The sequence below is a fragment of the Diprion similis genome, chromosome 5, assembly GCF_021155765.1.
Source record: "Diprion similis isolate iyDipSimi1 chromosome 5, iyDipSimi1.1, whole genome shotgun sequence".
Taxonomy (NCBI): Eukaryota; Metazoa; Arthropoda; class Insecta; order Hymenoptera; family Diprionidae; genus Diprion; species Diprion similis.
In genome coordinates, this window is record NC_060109.1 from 5,845,242 (window position 1) to 5,869,991 (window position 24,750).

The window sequence follows — 24,750 nt, forward strand, 5'->3', positions numbered from 1 at the left end:
CAGCATACGCTTGCAAAGAGAAAATTGAAGTTGAGCTAATCCGACTATTAGGGTTAGGACATTTAATAAAAGTAGAAGTTTCGGATTGGGCAACGCCCATTGTACCCGTCCCTAAAGGAAATAATGACTTACGTATTTGTGGCGATTTTAGGGTAACACTAAACCCATTTATTATTACAGATAAATACTCCCTTCACACAATAGACGAAATATTTGCAGTATTGCAAGGTGGTATTGTATACTCAGAACTTGACATGAAACATATGTATATGCAATTTCGTGTAGATGAAAAATTATCAGAGTTGTTAACTATCGTCATACACAAAGGTTTATTTAGATACACAAAAATGCGTGAAGGTGTTTCACAAGCCCCCGCTACAATACAGAAGAAAATGAACGAATGTCTAAGAGGAATAAAAGGAGTTATAGCTTATCTCGATAACATATACGTAACCGGTAGAACTAGGGAAGAGCGTGATGAAAACTTGTTAACGGTATGTGAGAGACTAGACGAATGCAATTTACGATTAAACTTAAGAAAATGTAAAATATTAAAAGAAGAAATTGAGGTACTAGGGTTCAAAATTGACAAAAAAGGGTTGCATAAATCGGAATCTAAAGTAAAAGCGATGGTAGAAGCGCCGCGACCGGAAAACAACAAAGAACTTGCTTCTTTTTTAGGATTTGTTAATTTTTATGTCAGATTTTTAGCGGATAGATCCACGAAATTAGGACCTTTATATGAATTGTTAAATGAAAAGAAAACAAAATCGGACGAATCGTGTGAAAACGCATTTAAATGGCTAAAAAATGAATTAAGCTCACCCAATTTTTTGGCTCATTATGACCCAAACAAAGAAATATTACTGGCATGTGACGCTTCAGATTACGGGTTATCCGATCGCATCGTTATAGAGACGGATCAGAACGTCCAATACGTATGCGTCCAGAAGAATTTCTCAAACAGAAATAAAACGAAATATAATAGATAAAGAGGCAATGGCGATTGTATTTGGGTTTAAAAGATTTTACTAGTTTATTTTTGGCAAAACAATTACATTACGTACGGATAACAACCCCTTGGAACTTATATTATGCCCTAGAAAAGGATTACCTCAAACAGCCGATAATAGATTACAGCGATGCGCTTATTTCCTGTCAAGTTTTAAATACAATATAGAACATGTTAAATCAGAGAAAAATGCAAATGCATTGTCGCGACTCCCAGTAGAAGACACAATGAATATTTCGGACATGTGTGGTTCTACTCCATGGCTTGTGAATCTTTTTGACGAGACAACTACTGCTTTTGACAGTAATATGCTTCAAACAGAGAGTAAAAAAGATTTAATTGTAAGAGATATTATATATTACGTCACGAATGATTGGCCTAGTTTTGATAAACTCTCAGAAGAGAAAAAACGCAATTATAAAATTTGATTTGAATTGACCGTTGAAAAAGGGTGCCTCTGGAGGATGCGCGCATGCATACCTTAATCTATGCGATTAGTTATTTTCAATGAACTGCATACAACGCACTTTGGTGTTGTAAAGATGTAAATGTTTGCACGTTCTTATGTATATTGGCCAGGAATAGACTCAGATATCGAAAATACGGCAAGCAATTGCAAAACATGTTTAGTAGAGCGTAAAAGGCCAAATAAAACACCGTTGACGCCCTGGCCATGGCCAACTCAAGTTTGGGGCCGAATACATGCTGATTTTGCTAAATTCGAGAATGACATGTATTTAATAATTATAGACCAACAGCAAAGGGCCAGAAATCATAAATTGTAAGAAAAATACGGATGCGAAACGAGTCATTAAAGAATTCAAAAATCTTTTCGTACGTTTTGGATTACCTTATCACGTCGTTACAGACGGGGGTCCGCAGTTTAGAAGCGCAGAGTTTTTGTCATTCTTAGAATCTAATAATATCAAACGTTCACTTTCGCCTCTGTATCACCCGGCAACAAACGGTGCCGCAGAAAACTTTATACAAACATTTAAAGACAAAGTGCGCAAAATTACAAAAGAGGGGAAGAGTGTAGAGTACGCTACGAACATGTTCCTATTAGATTTTCGAAACTACCCTCATATCACAACAGGAAAAAGTCCAGCGAGCATCATGTATAATCGCGAATTGCGAAACCGTTTCGACTATTTAAAACCCAGCGTAGTAGAACACGTCGACAGTCAACAAAGACGCCAAATTGTAGCGAGGTCGGGCAGTCGAAATGTTAATTTTGAAGTAGGAGATGATGTTTACACGGATGCTCATGGCGTAAGAGATGAAAAGCGAGTCTCGGGAAAAATCGTTAAACAAAACGCTCCTCAAACTTTTACTGTACAATCGGATACAGGAGACTTACATAAAAGGCATGTCGATCAAATGGTTAAGCCTGTTTTGCGTCGTTCTCCGACATTTTAAAATAAAAATAAAGGAGGAAGGTTGTAATGCATTGGTGACGTGCCCTGTATAAGCTGGTACTATAAACCCTGTATAAGCCAGTGTCGTGCTGGAGTCTACTGAGCACAGACGTACTCAGATGTACCTTAGAATAAACTCATTATTACGAGCAGTTATTGAACAATTTATGTGTATCCAACCTCGTGTCCTAAGTGTCCAATAAAAGTAAAGATATAACATGAAGTAATGAAAATGATTGAATAAATTCTCCCCACCTACCTGCTTCGTTTCTTCCAAGCACCCAACATTTGAACAGATTTCTTGTTTCAATCGAATAGTGCGAATTTTAAAAGAGCATCAGCATTAAATTCCGACCGTTCTTTGAACAATCAATTTTCAATAACAAATGCTTCCCAAGCCTTTCCGAGTAATTATCTTAATTACTTGAGATTATAACCTCAAAAATACATCTGAACTACATCGCCAACAGAAACAGAGTTTGACAGCAGGGTCTCGGGGTGGCCAGGCTGCACGGACGGCGGATTTAAACTCGCGCATGCGCAATTCTTGTATAGTTTCAAGAGATTGTCCCGGTATACAGTCTATACAGCATCGAAAAGCAATTCAGCTACAAGATCACAGACTTCGTCTTCCCCATCTTCGGCCAAGTTATTCGGCGTGACTACTCGCAGAGAATTATCTGTTGTACCGGTATTGCTCTCATATGCTCTCAATGTATCTCAAGTTGCTCAATTATCTCTTTTGGAAAATAGTAAGCATGACAGCAGTGCCCCGATCTTTTTAAGCCGTACTTTATTTATATCGAGGATCGCGTTGGTTGTGTCAGCCATTCGATTCTGTAGCTTATTTTTCACGAGATTCATTTGTCTGAAAATGCGCTCTTCGTCAGCATTCGAATACGGTAAGCTCAATAAATTTAGTCCGAACTCACAGAGCTCTCTGTACGGGTTTCTGCTACAAGAATCGCGATACTTTGAGACCTCATTCCAGAAATCCTCAGATGATGTTAAACTCATCCATTTAATGTTCGTCAAATTGTTTCACTGCTTCTCGATTTTCGAGATTTCTTTGGGATCATCTATAAATTCTTTGGCCAAATCATTGATCGCAAGCTTATGAACGCGATTCTTGAGACTTTCAAAAAGATGCAATATCACCATTTGTTCCAGTAGCACGGCATTTGTCGGAAGCCTGTTTTGTACCTCATGGCACCGTTTGGTCGTGAATGGAATACAAGGACTTTGAAAAAAAAATACATTCTCTCAGCACTTAAATCTAACTCCAAGAGAGCCTTTTTGAACGAATGTCCAAGATATGGATTGGGTTTCAGGAATTGATCAATCTTATCTTTAAATATATTGACTCTCGCGGTTGGATAAGAATTTTTGACGTAACTGATTTGATCAAATTTTTTATACCGGCGAGAAGCTTTGACGGGTCGACAGAAATCGATTGAAACGCTTTACTAATACGCTGAACGCCGACTAGAATCGAATCTATGAATAACAGATGAACCTTGTTTTTAATGTACATATAATTTGCGTACAACGATTCTGCAGCATAACACGATTCTGACCTCTTAACGATTCCAAAATGAGTTTTCAGTTCATCCCACTGTTGTAGAATTCGATTGATGGCTGGCTTTATTGAAATCCAACGTGTGGCATTCGATTGACGAATATTTAGTGGAGTGGCCCCATTGTTAATCACAGCAGATATTTCCTTGCATGCAGTCTGCCGTACACTTGAATAGCTGAATCCATTATATGTTTCGCGAAGCATCTAATTCTTCGGCAGAGTTTCGGTTGTTGCGTGAGAAACTGCCAGTTAAAAAGAATGACAGATGCATCAAATAAGTACGAAATGATGTAAATCATACTTTTTCTTTAGCAACGCAAAAACGCCGTTATTAGTACCGATCATCACAGAAGCGTTATCAGTTTTGATACTGAGCAGGTTTTCAATATTCAAATCGAATGCATCTGCCGTTTATTTCCACCGCTGCAACTATCGGTTCTGCTGTCCCAGCTATCTTTCTTATGAAAGGAGTTTTTTTTTCATGAGAATGTGTTTTTTGACATCCCAATCTGCTCAAAATGTTGCTCAGCGTCAGAACATCATATTCAGAAAATGTCCCCAGATTTATTATGGTACTAACCTTATCACGATTCTTAGAAATTCTATGACAGATATGTCAGCAGACTTGTCCAATATCAAGCTGAACTTTCGAGCTCCAATATCTTCTTATACCACCTTCTGAAAATGTGGTCCCAGATCGTTTTTTATCAGTGAAGTACACTTTGTCCTGTGCAGTTGGTCCTGGGCTGATTCACACTCAGTAAATTTGAAAGAAAAAAAGAGGCGAGGTGATCGATAGTATGCATGAGGGCCGTTCCCAGCATATTGGTCACCTGGGGCAGCAGAAACTTGAAGCCCCCCCCCCCCCCCCCCCCCCCCACACACACACATTTAATTCGCTCTTTGTAATAACCAGAATCAACGACGTGGACGTGGCGAATAACTGCCTCCTTCTTTTTGAAAAAAAAATTTTTTTCTTTTTTTTTTAATTTTTTATTTTGGGGGATTTTCATTTTCTTTCATCATCCAGTTCATTGCGAACTCCCCTTTTCGTCTTGCAAAATATATTTCATGGATTTTTTGTCCTAGACTGTCAGCAGTTTTATATTAACAACAATAAGTCTCGCTAGGGACCTCTAGATGAAATTAATTTTCCGGGATTGAACTAGAGCAAAATCCTTCATCAATTCTGGAAAGCTTATTAAACCACATAATTCATGTTCAATAGAGATGGTCATCAAACCAACCAATCGCTCTTGGCTCATGGTCGACCGTAAATAATTTTTTACCAGCTTCAATTTAGAAAAACTGCGCTCCCCGAATGCCACGCTAACGGGTAGGGTTAGCAATATTCGCAATGCTACGATGACATTTGGAAAAATCGTTCTCAATTCGGTTCTTGCTATAAAGTTTAAAACTCAAATGGGTGTCAGTTTCGAAGGCAAGATAGCAGCCAAGTTAATCAGTTCATCGCAAAGACCGATTCCATCCACATCCATGTTTTCCCCCTGAGTTAATGCTCCTTGTAAGTTCATACAATTTGTAAGGACTTGATCTTTAGAGAGGGACTTCAACTCGTGGATGTTGTAGATAAATATTAAATTGTTGCCATGCGCTTCTAAAAGCTGAAATCTTTCCTGCATTGAAGTTACTGTAGTATCGAGTATATGGAAAAAAAATTCCGTCTTGAATTTCTGTTTTGGATCTGTAATCGGTTCATCTTTAGTTTCATAATCAAATAGACGTTTTTTACGTCGAACTCGAACTGTGTTTTTTGCCGGAGATAGAGGTTCAATTTCTAAATCAGCTGCTAGTTTCGTTGCTTCCTGCAGTACTACAGAGAGGCTTCCCTCAGTTCGATATTGTTTGAAAGTCTCAATAGTTTTCTGAAGCACCTGGCAGCAATCAACTATGTTCAATGAAGGATCCTGCATCATTTTTGAAGCAGAGTTTATTTTATCAAGAACATTATACCAGATGATCAAACTGCATAAGAATTTGAAATTTTATAAAGATTGGGCTAAGCACTTAGCTTCGTGTTGCACTTGAACAGCTCTATCTGTATCCATAGATATTTCCAGAAGCGCATCATAAACTTCCCCAACATTATTACGTAATGGTTTTGTTGCGTCAATCCTGCTTTCCCAACGGGTATCACTAACAGCCTTCAAAGTAAGTGATGAGATATGGTTTTTTAATACATCCCATCGACCAGGCAAGCTGGAGAAGAAAACATAAACCTTCTGAATAACATTAAAAAAAGCCGGCGATTTCTCCAGTGGCAGAAGCAGCATCACAAACCACGAGGTTTAATGTATGAGCCAAACACGGTACGAAAAACGCGCGGGGATTTATATCTTAAATTCTGCGTTGAACACCCGAGTGTTTTCCTCTCATATTTGCCCCGTTATCATATCCCTGACCACGCATATCTGAAATCGGAATGCTCAAAGATTCTAACTCGCTAATTATGCGCTCAGTTCAACCTTTGCCTGTGGTATCAGTGACAGGAATTAATCTCAAAAAATGCTCCCGGATTTGAAAGTTCTTCACTTTATTGTCATATTCCACAATTCGCACCATAATAGACATTTTTGCTCGATAAGACTTTTATCATGGGTACAGTCTAATATGATCGAGTAATACTTTGCGCATTGAATTTTTTTAATCAAGATTTCTCGTATCTTTGACGAAATTAATAAAATTATTTCGTTTTGGATAGTATTACTTAAGTAATGGTATCTTGTTTCCTCATTGCGAATGCGTGAGAGATGATTAGCCATGACTGGATCAAACTTGGAGAATAATTCAATGAGTTTCAGAAAATTACCATTGTCTCGATCGTACAAACGATCTGAACTACCTCGCAGGGCAAGGGATTGTCCGGCTAGGTACTGTATAATGCTTGCGATTCGATGCAAAACGTTTTGCCAGTGCGCAGCCTCTTGGTTTACGATACGTTGATGATGCGCATCAATGGGTGTCCCTACTTTTAAACGATGGTCGAACTCCTTCCAATCTTTGAAAGCAGTAATATGTCTGGCTGACTTCTCGTGAGCAACTAAATCCCGCGACAAATGTTTCCAATCGCACGAGCCCATAGTTGGCTATTGGGTTAAAATCATCTTGGAAAATAATAGACAACACAAGCAATATACTTTATTCGTATCTTTCGAATAAATTAACCAGGGTCCCGTTGTTTTTTCACCGTTATTTAGCGTGCGAGTATAATAATTGGGATTAAAACGTCTCCCATTTTCTACTGGAAAATCATAGTCTGTGATTTGTTCGACGCCCTTTACCAGAATTAACTGTCGCATAGTTGGATCAGTAACTGATACCCAAGTCGCCGGATCAGACAAAATACGCTTACATATTTGATTTGTGGACTCAGGTTGTTCTGGTCGTTAGAAATTTGCAGGATTTATGTCTAATTTTCGAAGTTTTCGTATCGGTTGTTCGTCGGCGTCGCCATCGGTAGTGGAGGAGTTTCCTGGTACAATCGTATCGGTTATAGGATTTGATTCAGAAGAGGTAGAGGAGGGGGGTGCATCAGTTTCACCTGTTGATGAGTCGCTATTTAAAAAAAAAAGGCATCAATATTTTTATTCTTGTTCAATTCATTTTGTTTCGCAATTCTTAGTTCTTTGTACTCCCACCCGGATTTTTTTTTACGTTCCATTTCCTTTCGCCAGCAGTTGTAGGATTTATAAGAGTGCAGAAAACCGAAATAATCTATTGATGGATTTGCGAAGGAACACACGTCGGAAAATATGCTAACGCAGTTTAGCCTCGCAATTGCTGCGAACGGACGGAACGAAGCAAGCTAGTGCGCTTCTTAGACTTACGACAGCGCTGAGAGAGTATAGACTATAGCACGTATCTTGTGTAGGATGCGAACGCAAGAATCGCTAGAATAGCAGTAGGGTAGCGTATACAGAGAGTCTCCGGCGTATATTGAGCTCCCCTCTCTGCCTGTTGCAGCGTTCAACGTGAGACCACGCGCGTCGCTTGCCCGGCGGCATGGGGAGAGGGATGTCTCAAAATGCCGCCTCTTCCAAATGGCGCCTGGAGCACTTGCCCCTTTTGCCCATGCCTGGACACGGCCCTGGTATTCATGTTGTCGTTTCAGCCGCATAAAGAGCCAATGATGCCTCTACAGCCTTCTTGCGGTTTACCTTAGTCATATCCAAAGTATTTTGTATTTTGATTAAGTGCTGTCTCTGCCGATTGAATACCTGACTAACTTTGACATGCTTCTCTCGACTTGCATATTTATCTATATGAGCCAGACGAGCGTTGAGTTCTGATTCACAAAAGAGGCATAACGCTTTTGTTGCATCGCTTTTCACTGGCCGCAGTCATTTTTTGTATTTTGCATTTTCCATCTAGAGATTTCGAAACTTTTGGACGTACGGCTTTTTGGCTTTTTGCACTTTTCCAATTTCTCTTCATCGAATGTATTCTTTACTCTCAGACCACGCTTCAAGTTCTCCTGGCCAAATCGATGTTTTGAGATGAAACTGAACGCTGAAATGAAATACGAACAGAACCTATGAGTATAACCATGCATATCACAGTACCTGGAATATTGTATTATCATATTCTATATAGATTCAACATGTATGCACACGTATTTATTGAGAACCATCAATTTATACATATTGTTTAAGTAGAATAGAAATACCGAATTTTTCGTCAGAGGTAAGAGATGCAATAAAAGTGAAACAAAGGAGAAAATAAGGTGATGTATGAAAGCGATGGACTAGCAGACACGATCCAATACAGAAACAAGAAATAAAAACAGCAAAAAAATGTCACTGAAAAATCACTGCACTGAGTTCAAAGTCACCAGATAAGGTACTGGGTCGCAATTGAAAAGAAATGTCACCGCAAGAGTGATGAAAGGTACTGAATGTGGTCGCAAAGTCACTGAATTGGCAACAGTGTATAAATGTCAATATCTGTAATTAAATGGTAAGCTCTACATTTCCATATCCAATAAATCACCGTACCTCCTATGATATGTACAAACACAGTGATAAGTCGTCATCACTTTTTTGTAACATCTAACCACACACATAAAAACACTTTGTTTGTCTTTTATTTCATATGTCTCACAGTCACCTGGACCATCCCTACTCGATTATCAATCTGTTGGAACAGACTCACAATACACCTCAACATGACGACATCCCGACACCAAATACGGTCCACAGCTGCTCTGAAGTTTGTAGTCTATGTATCTCTCTTTGTCCCGAACCGACTCCCACTAGCCTCACAACCACTAACGCCACTTACCTACCTATCAGCAGCATTGATTTTCCAGCGACATGTTTAATACAGTCTCAATATCTCGCTCTGAACAGTGAGTGCTGAGTAAAACACTATAACTAAATCACCTGAAATCATATAAAACGGACTACAAACTTTATAACCATTCAATTATAGTATAAATGCAAAGTATGTCTGGCCGCTTTGACTATCAAGGCACAATTGTTGCAAAGAAAAATAAAACTCAGTTATGCTACACGGGGCAATCAAATGTTGTAGCTTTCACCGCAAAAGTCAGCCCGATAAATAAACTGTAAGATGCATTAAATAATACGAAGTCTCCTGGAATCTTTTGAATCGTCTGAAATCTCTAAAATCTTGTTAAATTATTTTAGAAACGACTGATATCTTCTGTACTTGGAATACAATTTCTTACAATGTTTTGAAACATTTATAAGCTTATTAAGTCGGTTGAAATCTTGATGTTGTTTGAAATCGTTTGAAATCTATGAAATCGTGCTAAGTCATTCAACTACTTGTGCAATCGTTTTACATAAAATCTCTTGAAATCGTTTAAATTATTGGAAATTTACTGATATCATTTGTAAACTAAAAAAATCTTCTAAAATCAGTATGTTAAAATGTTGTGAGATCAATTTGAAAATTTTTAAGTAATTTAGAATGTTATAAAAATCCTGGAACAAAAAGTGATATAGGACTACCTTTAATCTCCGTTTCTACTATCGTTATGTCGACGATATAACCACCTGCATCCACAAAAAATGTGTGCAACTTCTGCTAAACAATTTTAAGAAATTCTGTCCACGCATTCAATTTACCGGTGAAACTGAGAATCAGCAAAAAATCAGTTTTCTCGACACTCTGGTCATTAACATTAATAACTCTGTGAAACTCCATTAGTACATAAAAAACACTTGGTCTGGACGGCATTTTAACTTTGACTCAAATAACCCTATGATACATGAAAAATTTGTTGCCATAGGTTTATACGATCGTTGCATCAAAAAAACGGTTAGAGTTTACAGAAAAAATAATTTGAGGGTCGTAGACCACACGCTAATTACTAGCGGGTATCTTGAACCTTGAATTCACCAGATTAAAAAAGACAGAATACACAAATTCTACAACAACAACCAAAATGAATCCAAAACCATTGATCAGCAACAAAAAAAAAAAGACTACTGATAACATCCATACCATATTTTGAATCTGTTTCACCAAATCAAAAAGCTTCCGGCAAAAAGAAGTATAGACGTAGCTTACAAAATCACTAGTGGTTCACATGACCTTTTAATTTAAATTTCTCCATGCATAATGTCGTTCGCATGTCAAGTGACCAATAAATTTGTAATAAATTAGCCTAGTAACTAGTTTCTTTTACCTACTATTTCGCAATTTTAACAACTAGCAGAACTTGTTTTGGTTTTTCTGTTCTGGTAGAACCTAGTGTATGGGTTATACCTATAAAAACATGTACTAGTTATATTCTCGTATTTTATTGTAGGTTGATGATGGATCTGGTCGAAACGTTGAAATAAATACACAAATTATGTAAATGACTATACCCGATGAATTTTCATCTATAAGTTATAAAAGTCTTTCAAGATCTGTGAAATTAGTTGAATCACCTGATATCTTAAAAAATCTGGTTAAATCGGTTAATACCTTGTAAAATATGCTACGTATCAGATCAGATTATTGCAGCAGCATATGCTACATTTGGTATATTATTGACGAATTACTTCGCAAGGTGCACACTGGCCTTAATTTTTATGGCACACCTTCGCTGCTGATCCAACCACAAGCTACATCTACCGATTCAACATTACATGTAATTCCTCGTCATTGTGGCACGTTGACCGATTGTAATTATTCAAGTCAATCTGTTGCTTACCCTATTACTACTGGTTTCAATGCAATGCTGAATGTGTTACAACTATACGACGTGTGTCTGATTGATCACTAGTGAACTGTTACACATATTCACCATTCACAAATAATGATGTACATAAATCCCATGTTAGTTTGATCGCAGTTTTACATTATACAGTACCTACTCAATACGAGACATCCTCAACATTTAGGATACAACTTAAAAATAACTATGTAAAGTAGATAACACTCTAATGTTGAATACGATAATATCTGTTGAAAAAAAAAAAATGTCAAATTTATGCACAACTTGAACCACAGTGAAATTACTGAAATATGAACTGGACAGACCGCCCAACTATACGTATGGGTCAACATATAAAACAGGGAATCAGTTACCTGATGACTGACAAGATGTGAAAACAACATAATTAATGGAGATGGAGTCACTACTTCCAATTGGAAATAAAACAACAGTGTAAACTACAAAGTTTGTTGGCCCAAAAATTGGAGAAAGAAGTTACTAGAAAAACTGTGCAAATATTACATTAAACCAACGTTAGCAAAACATTTTTGTATATAACGTATTATATTATGTTTTACGAATATGTAAACGCATAACAGATTAATCTGAATTTCATGTACGGTAGCATTCTGTCAGCTAAGAAAAAAGAAAAATTATCGTCTAATGCAAAATATTTACACATCCCAGGAGAATATGAATTATTCGAGTGAATATAATTCTGTCAGTTGTTATTGCACTTCTTAAAATGTTTTCAATTCAAGAAAAAAAGAGAAACAATCTCAATTTGATAGTGTAAAAATGGTATTAATTTAAGAAAAACTTAGCAACAAATGACTAAAAAAGATGTGATCAAAAATCCCTGCCAACAAAATCTAGATTATGGTAGTAGATTAAAGTGGTATGTGTCCTGAAAAAAAATTTCAGTCTCCTGCGATGAAAGTGTATGCGCAAGGAACTTTTGGCAGAAAATTTCTAGTGTACCACTCCCAAATGTCCCTTGCACATACACTTTCATCGCAAAAGATCTAAATGTTGTTTCAGGATACAAACTATCATAATCTAAATTTTGTTGGGAGGAATTTTTCATCATATCATATTCAGCCATTTCAAAAATTAAAAACTCGATATCATAAAAATTTCACTACAGTCCCCCCTCAACACAGAATCTGACGTTACATCACATTAATTACTTTCTCACATCAGTAATTATATTTTGTCTAATTTTTGCAACGATTGGTCTCAATTTCAGATCCACTAGCAACGTCATCATAAATCGATTACGTTCGTAAACATTTCACGAATAATCGGATGGCAGTCACAGTTTGTTCAATACTCTTTTTAATTCATTCATCGCGAACGCGTCATACACCTAAAATTAAACTGTAATATCTCGAAAACATCTTATTTCAAAAAATTACTTTCATGTTTGCGCAAATTCCCCAAAATAATATACTTTGAGATCTTGCAGCGTAGGTCTGAGCATGCGGTTTGTAATATTAATTGATAATTTAGTATTCAAACAAATCTTAGCTACATAAAATATATTCAAAAAAAGGGAGAAAATTTCCTATATCGTTTTCACCTTGTAATGTATTGATTATTCATTATAAAATTCAGATAGTCATATGTACGCACATGGGAGTCAATAGGATTAAAAGTATTGCTATTTGGCGTTCTCATAGTAGTGATCATAAGTATCAACTATGAATATTATGAATCTCAGCAGGTATAACACTTGTGGTTTACTAACAATTGGTTGATTGGTCATTACGATACAGCAGTATCATTGCAGCATACTTACAAAATGTAATGAAATCCAAGCAAAAACATCTGAACTATGAAAAAATACACCAAGTTACTAAAACCCCATCAGAATGAAAATACAAGAACATCTTGGGTATTGCCATTTTCTGACCTGAAATTAGGAAAGAATCGCAAATCCTAGGATTTCTCAGCAACAGCCCCTTGACACTGGTGTAGATAGATCCGATTCACAAAATATCCTTGCCACACTGTGGCGCTGTTAGTCATGTGCCAGGCGTACATCAGCACCAAGGCCACAACACCACGAATCAGCTGATCGGAGCGATCGAAGTATTACGACCCGAAGGCCGTCACAGAACAGCCAACGCTACAGGGTTACGATTTCAAGAACTAAAGAGCTGGGACAAAACGCGTTTTCGTTTATCGTATAGGAATAGGGGACAGTGTCAGGGGCATTTTAAGTAGGGTTTGCAACCACCAGTTCGGAAATGAGCATCGACTTTCCACGGCACGTCTCTGGAAGATTCTGGGAATACCATACCATGTATACAGGATCTTATTTAGAGGTGAGCAACTAAGTGACTATTGTTTTGCATGATAATTATCGAATAATGCATCGAGTAAAGTGCTGGTGTGAATGAAACGTGCAACGAGGGACAGAGAGATAGGGCAATAGTTTTTGTACATAAAAATGATGAAACATATTAATAGAAAGCCAAATGTCAAGTACCGGTTTTTGCGGTGAGTTGGGTGGGTTTATCTTCATATCAAATCCAGAGGGAGACAGCCACTCGAATAGAAATATCATCAACGTGGCTGCATGTATAGCGACCAAGCCCACCAGCATCCAGGAAGCAGTATCGAATGGTTCTGAAAGAAATTTTTACAGAATTACTTTTTCTGCAGAAAGCAAATAAGAATCTTTTAAATGAAAACCCGAGAATTATACGAATTCGACGATGTTCGAAGTTGTAATACGTGCATGTGCATTGTGCAGTGTAGTCAAAGAAAGCTTTTTCTGAATCCAACCGTAAAGCATATGTACAATGAACGGTCAATGAATTCTGCGGCATGTTGAAGGAGTTTGGAGCTTAAATTTGGATTCTTCACCCAAGATTCGGTGCTTTTACGTCCTTTCTTAGTAAATACAATGCCCAATATTAATGAATTAAGTTAGAGGACTTATATTTGTCTTCAATTAGAGATAGAAGAAACAAGAAACAAGAAAAATAGATCTAGGGAAATAAATAAATGTCATGATATATGTAGATGGTCACGCAGATAAATTGGCAAGATATAAAAAATAAATTCATTAAACAATCACAATTATTGAGATTGCAAAGTTGAGGAGAAAACTGATTGAAAATGAAATTAACTGTATATTCAAAGATCGAGATAAGTAGTGAGTGTCATCTGGTCCCAAGTGACATTCGACATTGCTAGGTTACATGCCACAATGATACCATATTCAATTAGTACAACTTTTGTATGGTTAAGTAACGTTAAAACTCGGAGTCTAAGAACAATGTAGCTACCACATAGATGCAAGATGGTTTTTTGACAGAGCGATATTAAGGCAAGTCTACCTAGTCTCTTGGTATTGTTCCCTGGTAACAACCACATGGTGGGAAGCCATAGTTTCAAGGTGTACATTCGATGTCGGCTTCCCGAATGGGTTCAATGTAGCTGCTATCAGTTCATGCCAGGTAGGATTTGAATCTATATAGTCGGCATTTCTCTATCTCATGGCATTTTAAATTTAATCTGGCCACCATATCGCATTATTGCTCTGTAACTTTTTGGTGGATTCAATTGTCAATTTTGTCCAGCAGATTTATTTATCATTGACCTCGGTTTTTATAATGATCGAGGTGTCAGAGCTGCACCTCAAATTTTCTTAGCATTTATGTGGCTGCCGACTCGCGCTGCCTTGTGGTTCTTCAATATTTTGGATTCCCGCAGCATTGACGAAGACACCAGCTCACATCTACTGATTCTCTGAATCGTGTTAATTTTCTTTTGAATCTATAAGACATTTCAGTGATACTTGTACACAAAATGTGCTGAATTGACATTGCATCATCCCGAAACAATACGGTTTTGATTTGACAGTTACATACCCATACTGTATCGTGCACTTAGCAATATTTTAACTGAATGGACTTGTATTTTGCATAAATAGTAGTAGGTAGCCGAAGACATTCCTGAACACAGATTCCTGCACCGACACAGTTACTGGTACTCGAACAACATACAAAATCCTCAATCGTTCAACTTCAGATCCTTGAACGCGAAATTTAGCAATTGTGTCAGGTTAGTCTTACATCGTGAGTTGGCTTCTGAAAGAATCTTCCATCGCAAGTCTCCTTCAAGAAGGTTCTTTGACTATGACTCAGCTCCGTGAAGATTCTTTCATTAGTACTGACACCCTTCGATAATAAGCGACGCAAAAGGTTTGGGGGCGTGTGTTTCCTGGTGTATGATTAGTTTCACAAAGACGACAGATATTCGAATGTTCTTGATTCACTTTTCCGTGGAACAGATCAGGCTACGAAACAGCAGAGTTTCAGACACAAGCACCTGCGAGGAATGAATTTTTATTCAGATCGCTTTCATCGTTATATTGAATAGTATTGTTACGTCCTTGGCGGTAACTACGGCGGCGCCATTTCTGTGCTCTATCTCTATAAACGTGCAGTTACCATAAGAAAACGTTACGTGCTCTTACCATAGCTCTTAGATCGTTACCGACATACACAGTTACCATCGTAACGTGCAATACTCTTATATCGATAGTTTTTATATGCTAGATCAACCGTTATTTCATCAGCCAAGCTCATACATATGTGGTCCATATATTTTCACATTAGACCATTATATCTTTCAACATTAGTTTCCACATTAAAACATAATTCACGATCTCAGCTGCAGAAGCTCAAGCAATAAACACTTGCAATACATTTCAAACTCAAAATTCAATTAGGGTAATTGAGTAGACTAAACACAGGAAACGTGGGAAGAGAAATCATGGATAACCCACAGACAGATAAGCTCTTATTCTCAGAACCAGGAATAGCGCCTTTGTATTAACGACGATGCGACCAATTAGCGCTTGACCGCTTACCTCCCGTCCTAAACCAACCGTCTCGCACTAATTCCCCTCCGAGATCTGATGCACCAATCAAACACCCTCAACCAATAATTCTAGACCCGCGAGCAACTGCGACTGTTTCGAACTCTTCCTACTTTTTGAACCGCGATTTAGGATATCACTCTTAGAGAGAAAAAATCAAACCGTGAAACAGATTACTAGAGAAAGCATTGAGATCTAGAAATTACAGAAAACAGGTCAGAACTTTACAAAAATCATGGAATCAAGTCATAGAATAATAAATTCAGAACCTCCGTGACTTATTAACATTTTGTGACTGTGATAAGTGAATAACAGCAGTTTGTATGAGCTTTGTATACCCTACGATTGAGAACTTGCGGAGATTGCGTTAATAAACGTGTATTCAACCCAAGTGTTGTCATTAATAATCATTTCAATCACACATAATGATGGTTGGCAAGAGCCAAATATAACAAACCCTCAGAATTTCGGGTGAACTGAATGAGAAGACCTGAGGAGCTGATCAGCAGATTTCCGAGATTCATATATATCAACTAAGTGAGTCAGGAGTATAACCTAAATCACGCTACGAATCAGAATCAATGCGCAATGTTCTTCTCAGGACGAAACAGTGAAGACGCGAGGTCTAATGAAGGTTGAAGAACACCGGATATACCAAAATAAACGACATTTTTACCACGATTTCCGTATGATACCTAGTGAGTTCCGGGAGTATCTTTATTTTTTATATTGACGACAGCCCTCTCGTGGTGAAAAATCCGTTTTTCGGTATTTCGTTGCGCATAAAAACACCCACAAAATATTAAATTTTCATGGTGTTTGCATATTACAACAAATCATAATCAAACGATGTTGAGCGTTGGATTTTGACACTTAATTTTGTGAAAAGTCAAGACCAAATCCCTGCTTGTGCGGTTTAAGATAAAGATCTCCACCCAACGCGAAGGTTATGGTCATTTTGATCTGTCATTCGTTTCTCTGCAATGCTCGTTCAGTCACGTTCGCATTATTCGCGACTTACACCATACTCACAGTGCTCCTGGATCATGTGTCGAATTTCTTGGCGTCAAAGGTCAATAAGTTAAGAATACATTTTTTGACGTTTAAGCCTTTCTTTTCGTTCAAGACACTCTCATGTGATTGTGATCAGAAAGTCGGTATTGTCGAGCAGAATCGGTTTAGGTATTGGATCCTCCTTCGGACAGGGATAGAAATAGTCAAGGTTATGGCGTCCACCTATACCGGGACAATCTCTAGAAACTATACAAGAACTGCGCAGACGCGAGTTTAAATCGGCCGTCCGTGCAGTCTGGCCACCACGAGTCCCTGCTGTCAAACTCTGTGTCTGTCGGCGATGTAGCTCACATGCATTTTTGAGGTTAGAATCTCAAGTAATTGAGGTAGTCACTCGGAAAGGCTTGAGAAGCATTTGTTATTAAAAATTGATTGTTCAAAGAACGGTCGTAATTTAATGCTGATGCTCTTTTAAAATTCGTCCTATTCGATTAAAGCAAGAAATCTGTTCAACTGTTGGCTGCTAGGAAGAAACGAAGCAGGTACGTAGAGCCAATTTATTCAATCATTTTCATTACTTCATACATTAAGAAAAACAATAAAAAAAATTTCTTTCAACAGAAAATACAGCCAAAATAATAGCAGCTCTGCCGTTCGCTGATATCTCCTTCTCCCATTCAATTCATGACACGTGCAGAGATCATCGCCACTTTTGTTGGTTGGCCAAGGAAGTTGTAGGTCTTACGGTTTCTTTTAATTTCAAATCTAATCTGAAAAAATCTAATCCGAAGAGTAAAACTCAGAAACGTTCTTTGCCACAAGTTAAAAATGAACATTTTCAAAATGCGCCTCAGTGTCACAATTAGCTTTAACGATATCCATGTTTTAGAGTAATGTTCAGAACATTCATATGAAGATATTGACTTATCGGATTCAAGATTGAACCCCTTGTTCCTTTGAAACAGATGAATATCTAATTTTCAACGAAGTTCATGAAAATATTGCCTTAAACCTAAATCCAATACATTATCTTCTTCATAGTGCTCCGAACATCATCCAATAAGATGAATATCCGGAAGGAATCGCTGTATCACAGAAACCGTTATCAAATTCTTTGTTTTTAACTTATGCCACTAGATAACTTTTGCGTTGCAAATTCCATTTCTGATCTCAGGATGAGATTTTTGTTTCGAACAGTGTTAATATGGGATGCAGTATTAATTGTAATGAATTGAGATTCACAAACTTTCAGTTTCAGTGAAGGACCATGCTAAGAGTATAAAATTGAATCTGGTTTCAAGCTATCAATAAGCTACCGGATAAATCCTTGGCAGAGATTCATCATAAAAAAGTTAGCCAGCAAGCAAATCCTATTGTAGACCAATTGATCATTTGTAAAGTATACTAATAAGTGAATGCATTCCTTAAACCTTGCCGGGGTTAAACGAGACACAAGCACGGATGATAGCTGCAACTAGCTAGTCAGATGATACTGTCAATTAATATTGACTTCAAAGACATTTTCAACTGAAGTTATCCAACATTTTTAGATTGAGATTGGTTCAGTTTACCTGTCAAAATTCATGCCTGGAATCTGATTTAACACTTGAAAAACTATTTATCTGAATTGAATGCGAAGAGAGTAAGAAGTAAAGTATCAAAACTGCAGAAAATAAAATTTAAAAAATAATGCGGGCCAATAATACTGCTTGGATTACAATGGCGCACGGAATGATTGCTCTGTAAAATTAGTTGGCAGCGATTGTTGAATAACAAACTTATTACTATTGGCTCGATCGATCTAAAATGATCGAATATTCAGACACCATGATCTGTAGCGTGACGTGCTCTTCAATGTTGCCTCGACTGATGTTCAGAAGGTGGCGATGACCTGAGAAAAATTCCCTCGGGTACCTGTTGTCTGACGGAACAACGGAACAACCAGGTTTGATGGTTGGAAGGTTGGCACCAATCGAGGAACTAGGGTCGTTGCCACCAAAACATTTTGACCATCAGGTAAGGTATGATTTTCTTCCTAATAACCAAACTCCAAACTTCGAGTCTGTCAGAACAAACGGATTTCATCATTGAATACATGTAAAAATATTGTAATATGCAAAGATCACAGACTCAGGAATTTACTTACACGCTTCGATGCCTGACGACTTTAATCTCGCTTCGATGATGGCTTGTTTCCTACCTGGAGATATTAAAAGGTATTATTATCAGACAAGAGCTTCTAATTGTTTTGGATACCAGTAGATTCCAATAAATTGAGACAAAAAAATGAATTGCTACTTTTTGCACTCCTAAGCTTTGTGTTTCAAAATACACTATTTCTTTCAATCCTTGCTACTGATTTTATTTTAATATTTCATGTTCATCGGTAGTGATTACTGGCTTCCGGAGCACTGCACTGTATGTATTGTCGAAGCTCCTTCATTGTGAAGTTGCCTCGTATTTTCTTATATACATTTTCTGAGGCTAGGAGGGATAAAGGGATACGATTTTTGGAATGAAGAACTCGCATTTGAGCTATCGAATTTTCTACGTTTATTAGCTCTTGTGGCATAAAAACCCACGAAGTTGTGACAATAGCGTATTTGCGTTTGTGAGTGTTTATAGAGCACGTTTGGTCCGTGCTATTGCGATCTCGCACCTTAACGTGTGATTGTTTGTATTTAATTTCTGGTTTGCGTGTTACTTTCGAGTGAGTGTTTGTGATGCCCTTTATCGAGGATTTGTCAACTGTTGCTGTCCGCTTTTTGGTGAGGGCTGCATAGTCAAAGGTCGGAGAATCTAGAACCACACGGCCGCTCACCTCGACTGAGAGTCGGAGAGTCTAGAACCGCATGGTTGTTCACCTCGACTATTGACCATCGTATATGTTTATTTTGCTCAGTAGAGCCGTATGTGAGAGAGTCCGGAGCCATCCTCGCTCGGAGAAGGACCGTGATGAACTGAACGAAAATGTAGATTGCGTGCACCCCTCCTCGCCCAAACGAGATTCGGAATTCTCGGTGATTCGAATCAATCGGGCGCGGCAGTTTGGAGATCGCAATAGTCCGAACGAAAATTATTCTTATTCACTAAACACTGTAACAAATCTACTCTGGAGCTACCTTCTACTGGGTTTCAACAATCCATTTATTTTTAATTTTATCTGAATAAAGAATCCGTTTAAAATAAACAATATTTTCACTTACTCGCCCCAGTTTGTCTAGACTCCCACTCGTTAATGAAGTTTCACATTCAATTTCAGATTTCTTCTTACAATAAATAACTGAACCAATTTCTCTAGCTTTTGATATTTGTTTCTCTATTAACGCCTTTATTGCGTCTATTAGATATCTTCTAATATCAACTACGGTATTGCTAAATGACATTTGTCTTAGAAAATTCACGACAAATGGGAATAAATATCAACATAACCTCAATACGCTACTTCACGCGCGAGATATTCAGAGCCTTGTCACATTTCGTGTACGTTGGTCGCCTCGGTTAGCTGACAAAAGTAACTTCGCGGGGCAATTTCGCTGACCAATGAGAGTGAATTATTTGGTGCATGCGCAGTTTTTGTATAGTTTCTAGAGATTGTCCTGGTATAGATGTCTGCCCGTGTGTTGTTCAGCTTTCTGCACACTGTCACTGGATACCACTATGAAGTCAGGCCGTGCATGCTTCCAGCCAACAAGTACTGTGGTGAACGGCGGTTTATACAGTAGGCCCGCTAGGCCCAGGCCTAGGGCGCCATGGCAGATGGGGGCGCCGCGCGTTGGTGAGATTTGCAAGTTTGCGCGCCTCTTTCTCTTCCCCGCCTTTACCGATCTCATGCGCACTACGACACGCCCTGACACGCAAATACACATTGTTTTCCGTACGCTAGTGCACACGTAACGATCTGAAATCTGCAATATTCAATAATAAATTTGCTCTATTCCATGTTTCTTTTTGTCAGACACCCAGGCGAAGCTATTTATTATATTGTAGTACAAATGAACAGGTGTCGGATGATACGTTATATTGATAAAATAGAAGAATTAATAAGCGTCAATAAAATGAGTGGCGCCAAGCGCCGTAAATTAACGAAAGAAAATCAAGAAAGAGAATCGTGTACAGCTAAAAAAATTCTGCGAATCAACAATTTTTTCGTACATCAGGAAACAGTTGAAACGACGACGCAAGCATCAAGTTCTACTACAGCTGAATGTTAGGGCGAGGTAAATATTGACGCACCCTGATAATTAAATATATATTTTCTGCATTACCATATCCTGCAATTCCTCTCCGCATTCTTCTAATATCTCAGCAAATATCGAGTTCGCATATAGAATCTATTGTCGGAAATGAGAAGGAGAAGAAACTAGTGGACAAAGTCACGAATACCGCAACTTCTGAAGCTGAAATTCGTGATGATGATGGTCATGATGAAAAATATTCTCAGATCGTAATCGTGAACCCTACAGATTCCGTATCAGATTCTGGAGATTTTTCTGACCCTGGTCTGTGGCCAACACGGAAGTCGGAAATGATCGATTTCATTCTACGAAATCTGCCGAAGCTACAGGGTCCGAAAACGAATAATTTTACGGCTTCGAAACGTGTCTATGGGTCTAGAACAAGATACCGTACTGCACAAATATTTTTCCAAAAAAACACCAAATAGTGAAATGCGCCGACAAGACTGGATAATATATTCTCTCTCAAAAGGTTGCATATATTGCATATCTTGTAAGCTGTTCTGAACATCGATAAACGCTTTTACAGAAGGCTTCAACGACTGGAAGAATAATGTGCGAATAGCAGAACACGAGAGAAGTCTTGGTCATCGGGAAAATACACGAAAGCTTGTAATGCGAGGAAATATGTTGGGGAAGATTGACAGTAAGTTGCATATGCAATACATTCAAGAATGCTTGAGTTCTTTCCGGAGTTCGGCACTTAAGTGGTCACTCTGGCCGACCCAGCGCGTCTTCGGGTGTGCCCGGGCCAGTTCGGCCATGTTCGGCCTCGCTCCGTGGGTTTGGGGCTAATTGTGACGTGCACGCGGTGGTGCAACGTCACAACATTCTTTAGTGCATTTACGTCCAGGTGGGCAAGAGTAAAATCGAAGGTCAAGAATCAGTCTGGAATGCTGTTGCCAAAAAGCAGACGATGGTCAGCTAGAGCGGAAGCGTGCCGAGCATTTGTGAAATCGTGGGAGAGCTTACGAGATGCTCTCGACGATATTGCAAAAAATGCTTCCGAAAAGCCATCTACAAAAGCCGGAGCTGAAGGGTTGTCGCAACAATTTGGATTGCTTGAGACTGCTATAATGGTTGTGACTTGCAGTGATATCTTGGAGCGTTTTGAGAAAAAAAAATAAAAGTCTTCAACGCGTTAAGATCGATTTGACAACGGTTGTACAACTGTATGATGCACTCCAAGCATATGTTATCGATTTGCGTGATCGCTTCGACCACTACAAAGCCAAAACAAAAGAGCTATCTCAATGCAATGAATACGCGCATGGAAATCGGCGACGCAAAAGAAGGACCGTTTAGATCGACGAACTAGACGATAATGAAGCGATATTTGATAGGCAACAAAATATGCGTATAAATACGTTTCTCGTCATCCTCGATCAATTGTCAGGTGAATTAGAGAGAAGAAGTGTAGCATACAAGAATGTTAACGCTCGCTTTGGCTTATTTAGCCATTTTCCGTTACTCATAGATGCACAGATAATTACCAGGTGCGAAGAATTACAGATGACATACTCTACCGATCTCGATAACGATTTTGGAGAAGAATGTTTGTACTCTCGGTATTTCATCCGGGAAATGAAATTGACGGAGGATGACACCAACGTTCGAAAATTTTTAATTATTATTCGCGAGAAGAATATTGTTGCGACATTTCCTAGTATGGATATCGTTCTTTGAATGCATCTTACTCTTTTCTCGAGTAACGCTACCGGGGAACGTTCATTTCCGACATTGAAAAGAGTAAAGACTTATTTACGGAATACGATGGGTCAGAGCCGTCTCTCTACTCTCGCCTTTTTATCTGTGAACGCAGAACTTGTTGATATGACGGGAGCGATATCGAAATAGATTTTGCTGATTCTGACGATAATGATGACGATGACGAGCTAATGCCCTCACAGGGATTACAAGGGTCGCATGCGTTACAGCCATTTTCTCTGGGGTCAGATTATGTGAAGTCACCGAGGAAGATGGAACGCATTATCGATGACAAGTACAAGCCGAGAATATATCTCTTCTGGACGACAAAAAAGCAGGGAACATCGTAGACAAAGGGGAACGAAAGCTACATCAAACAGTGCTCAATCAGTCGAAGCTCTTGAAGTCGATAAAACCGATCTACAATTAGGAGAAAAGGAGAATCGGGAGCAGGCCAACGATGAAGATGATCAATGAAGCAGTAATGGTAAAATTTTGAGCGAGCGTGGAACAGAGTGCTGTGATTCATGATCGTACACGCCGCATTTGGGCTATGCAAGCAAAGACAGTAATTGATCCAGATGACACACTTCTCTTCAAGGCATCATTTTCATGGGTTGTAGAATTCAAGAAACGGAATCAGATCGTGAGCAAAACACACTCACTGGGGGAGCAGGAACTTGCAATCGAAAGGGGCTCTGACTTGAACGTCCAAGCTGATGAATTCGCTATGTTCATGAGGCAATTGATCATCGATGAGGACTTGGGAGCAGATCAAGTCATAAATGCCGATAAGAGTCGTTTTTACAAAGAACTGCACTCGTACCGAACACTGCGTCCTCTTGGAATACGAGCAGTGCAAGCATCAGTCGGATCAGTGAGTGCCGCAACTTATTCGTACATGATGATGCCGGTTGCTTCAATGGGAGGAGAGATCATAAGTCCAATGTATGTTTGCGTGGCAGAGGCATCGGGCAAATTTCCGGTTTCAATGCCAGCAGATCCACCAAACATGAAGTCGTTTGCTGGCAAGACAGCGAACACGAACAAAGCTGATCTGCTGGACTTTTACAAGCAGGCAATGTGGCTAAGTACTCATGCTGGAAGAGAAAAGGTTCTCCTTCCTCTCTAATTATGGTTTGCGAACAAAGATGAGTCAGTTAATTGAGAGTCTGATTCCTGGCGGATGCACGGGAATGATCCAGCTGTTAGACGTCTTCTTCTTCCGACCGTACAAGTAGTTCGTTTGCTTTATTACCGACACTGTGATCGTGGAAGAGGATGTAGGCATTTGGCACAGAAACAAATTTCTGGCTCTCCAATCATTCACGTTGTATCAGTTCAGTGCATCACGCTTTCGAAACATGGTCAAGTATGCGTTCGACAATGCCGGGTATCTGAACCAGAAACCAGAGAATTGGATCAGTTCTCACAACTACTGCTTCGACTCGATTGTGAATACCAAGTGCTTCAAGTGTAATAATATTGCTATCGTCAAGTTGTGACGAGGGGTGAGCCTCGCACTTATTTGGGGAGAGAGGAGGGAGACGAGAGACGAGGGAGAGAGAGTTCACGCGTCTGAGTCGTGGAGAACAAATTTCGAGCCTGTATTTTTCTTGTCCCCAGAGGGGCCTTAAAAACTAAATTACAAAAGCGTGGTCCCACGTGGCGGCCGGTCACGCCCCGGCCGATT

The 24,750-nt window shown here is 38.8% G+C and overlaps 1 protein-coding gene across 1 annotated transcript in view; it reads right to left on the reverse strand.

Annotated features, from left to right (window-relative positions):
• Positions 1-24,750, reverse strand: part of LOC124406401 (glutamate receptor ionotropic, NMDA 2B-like) — a 491,146-nt gene that overhangs the window by 100,220 nt on the left and 366,176 nt on the right. Inside the window, 1 exon segment of the mRNA XM_046881810.1 lies at positions 13,696-13,835. Within this exon segment, the coding sequence (XP_046737766.1) occupies positions 13,696-13,835 (140 nt within the window).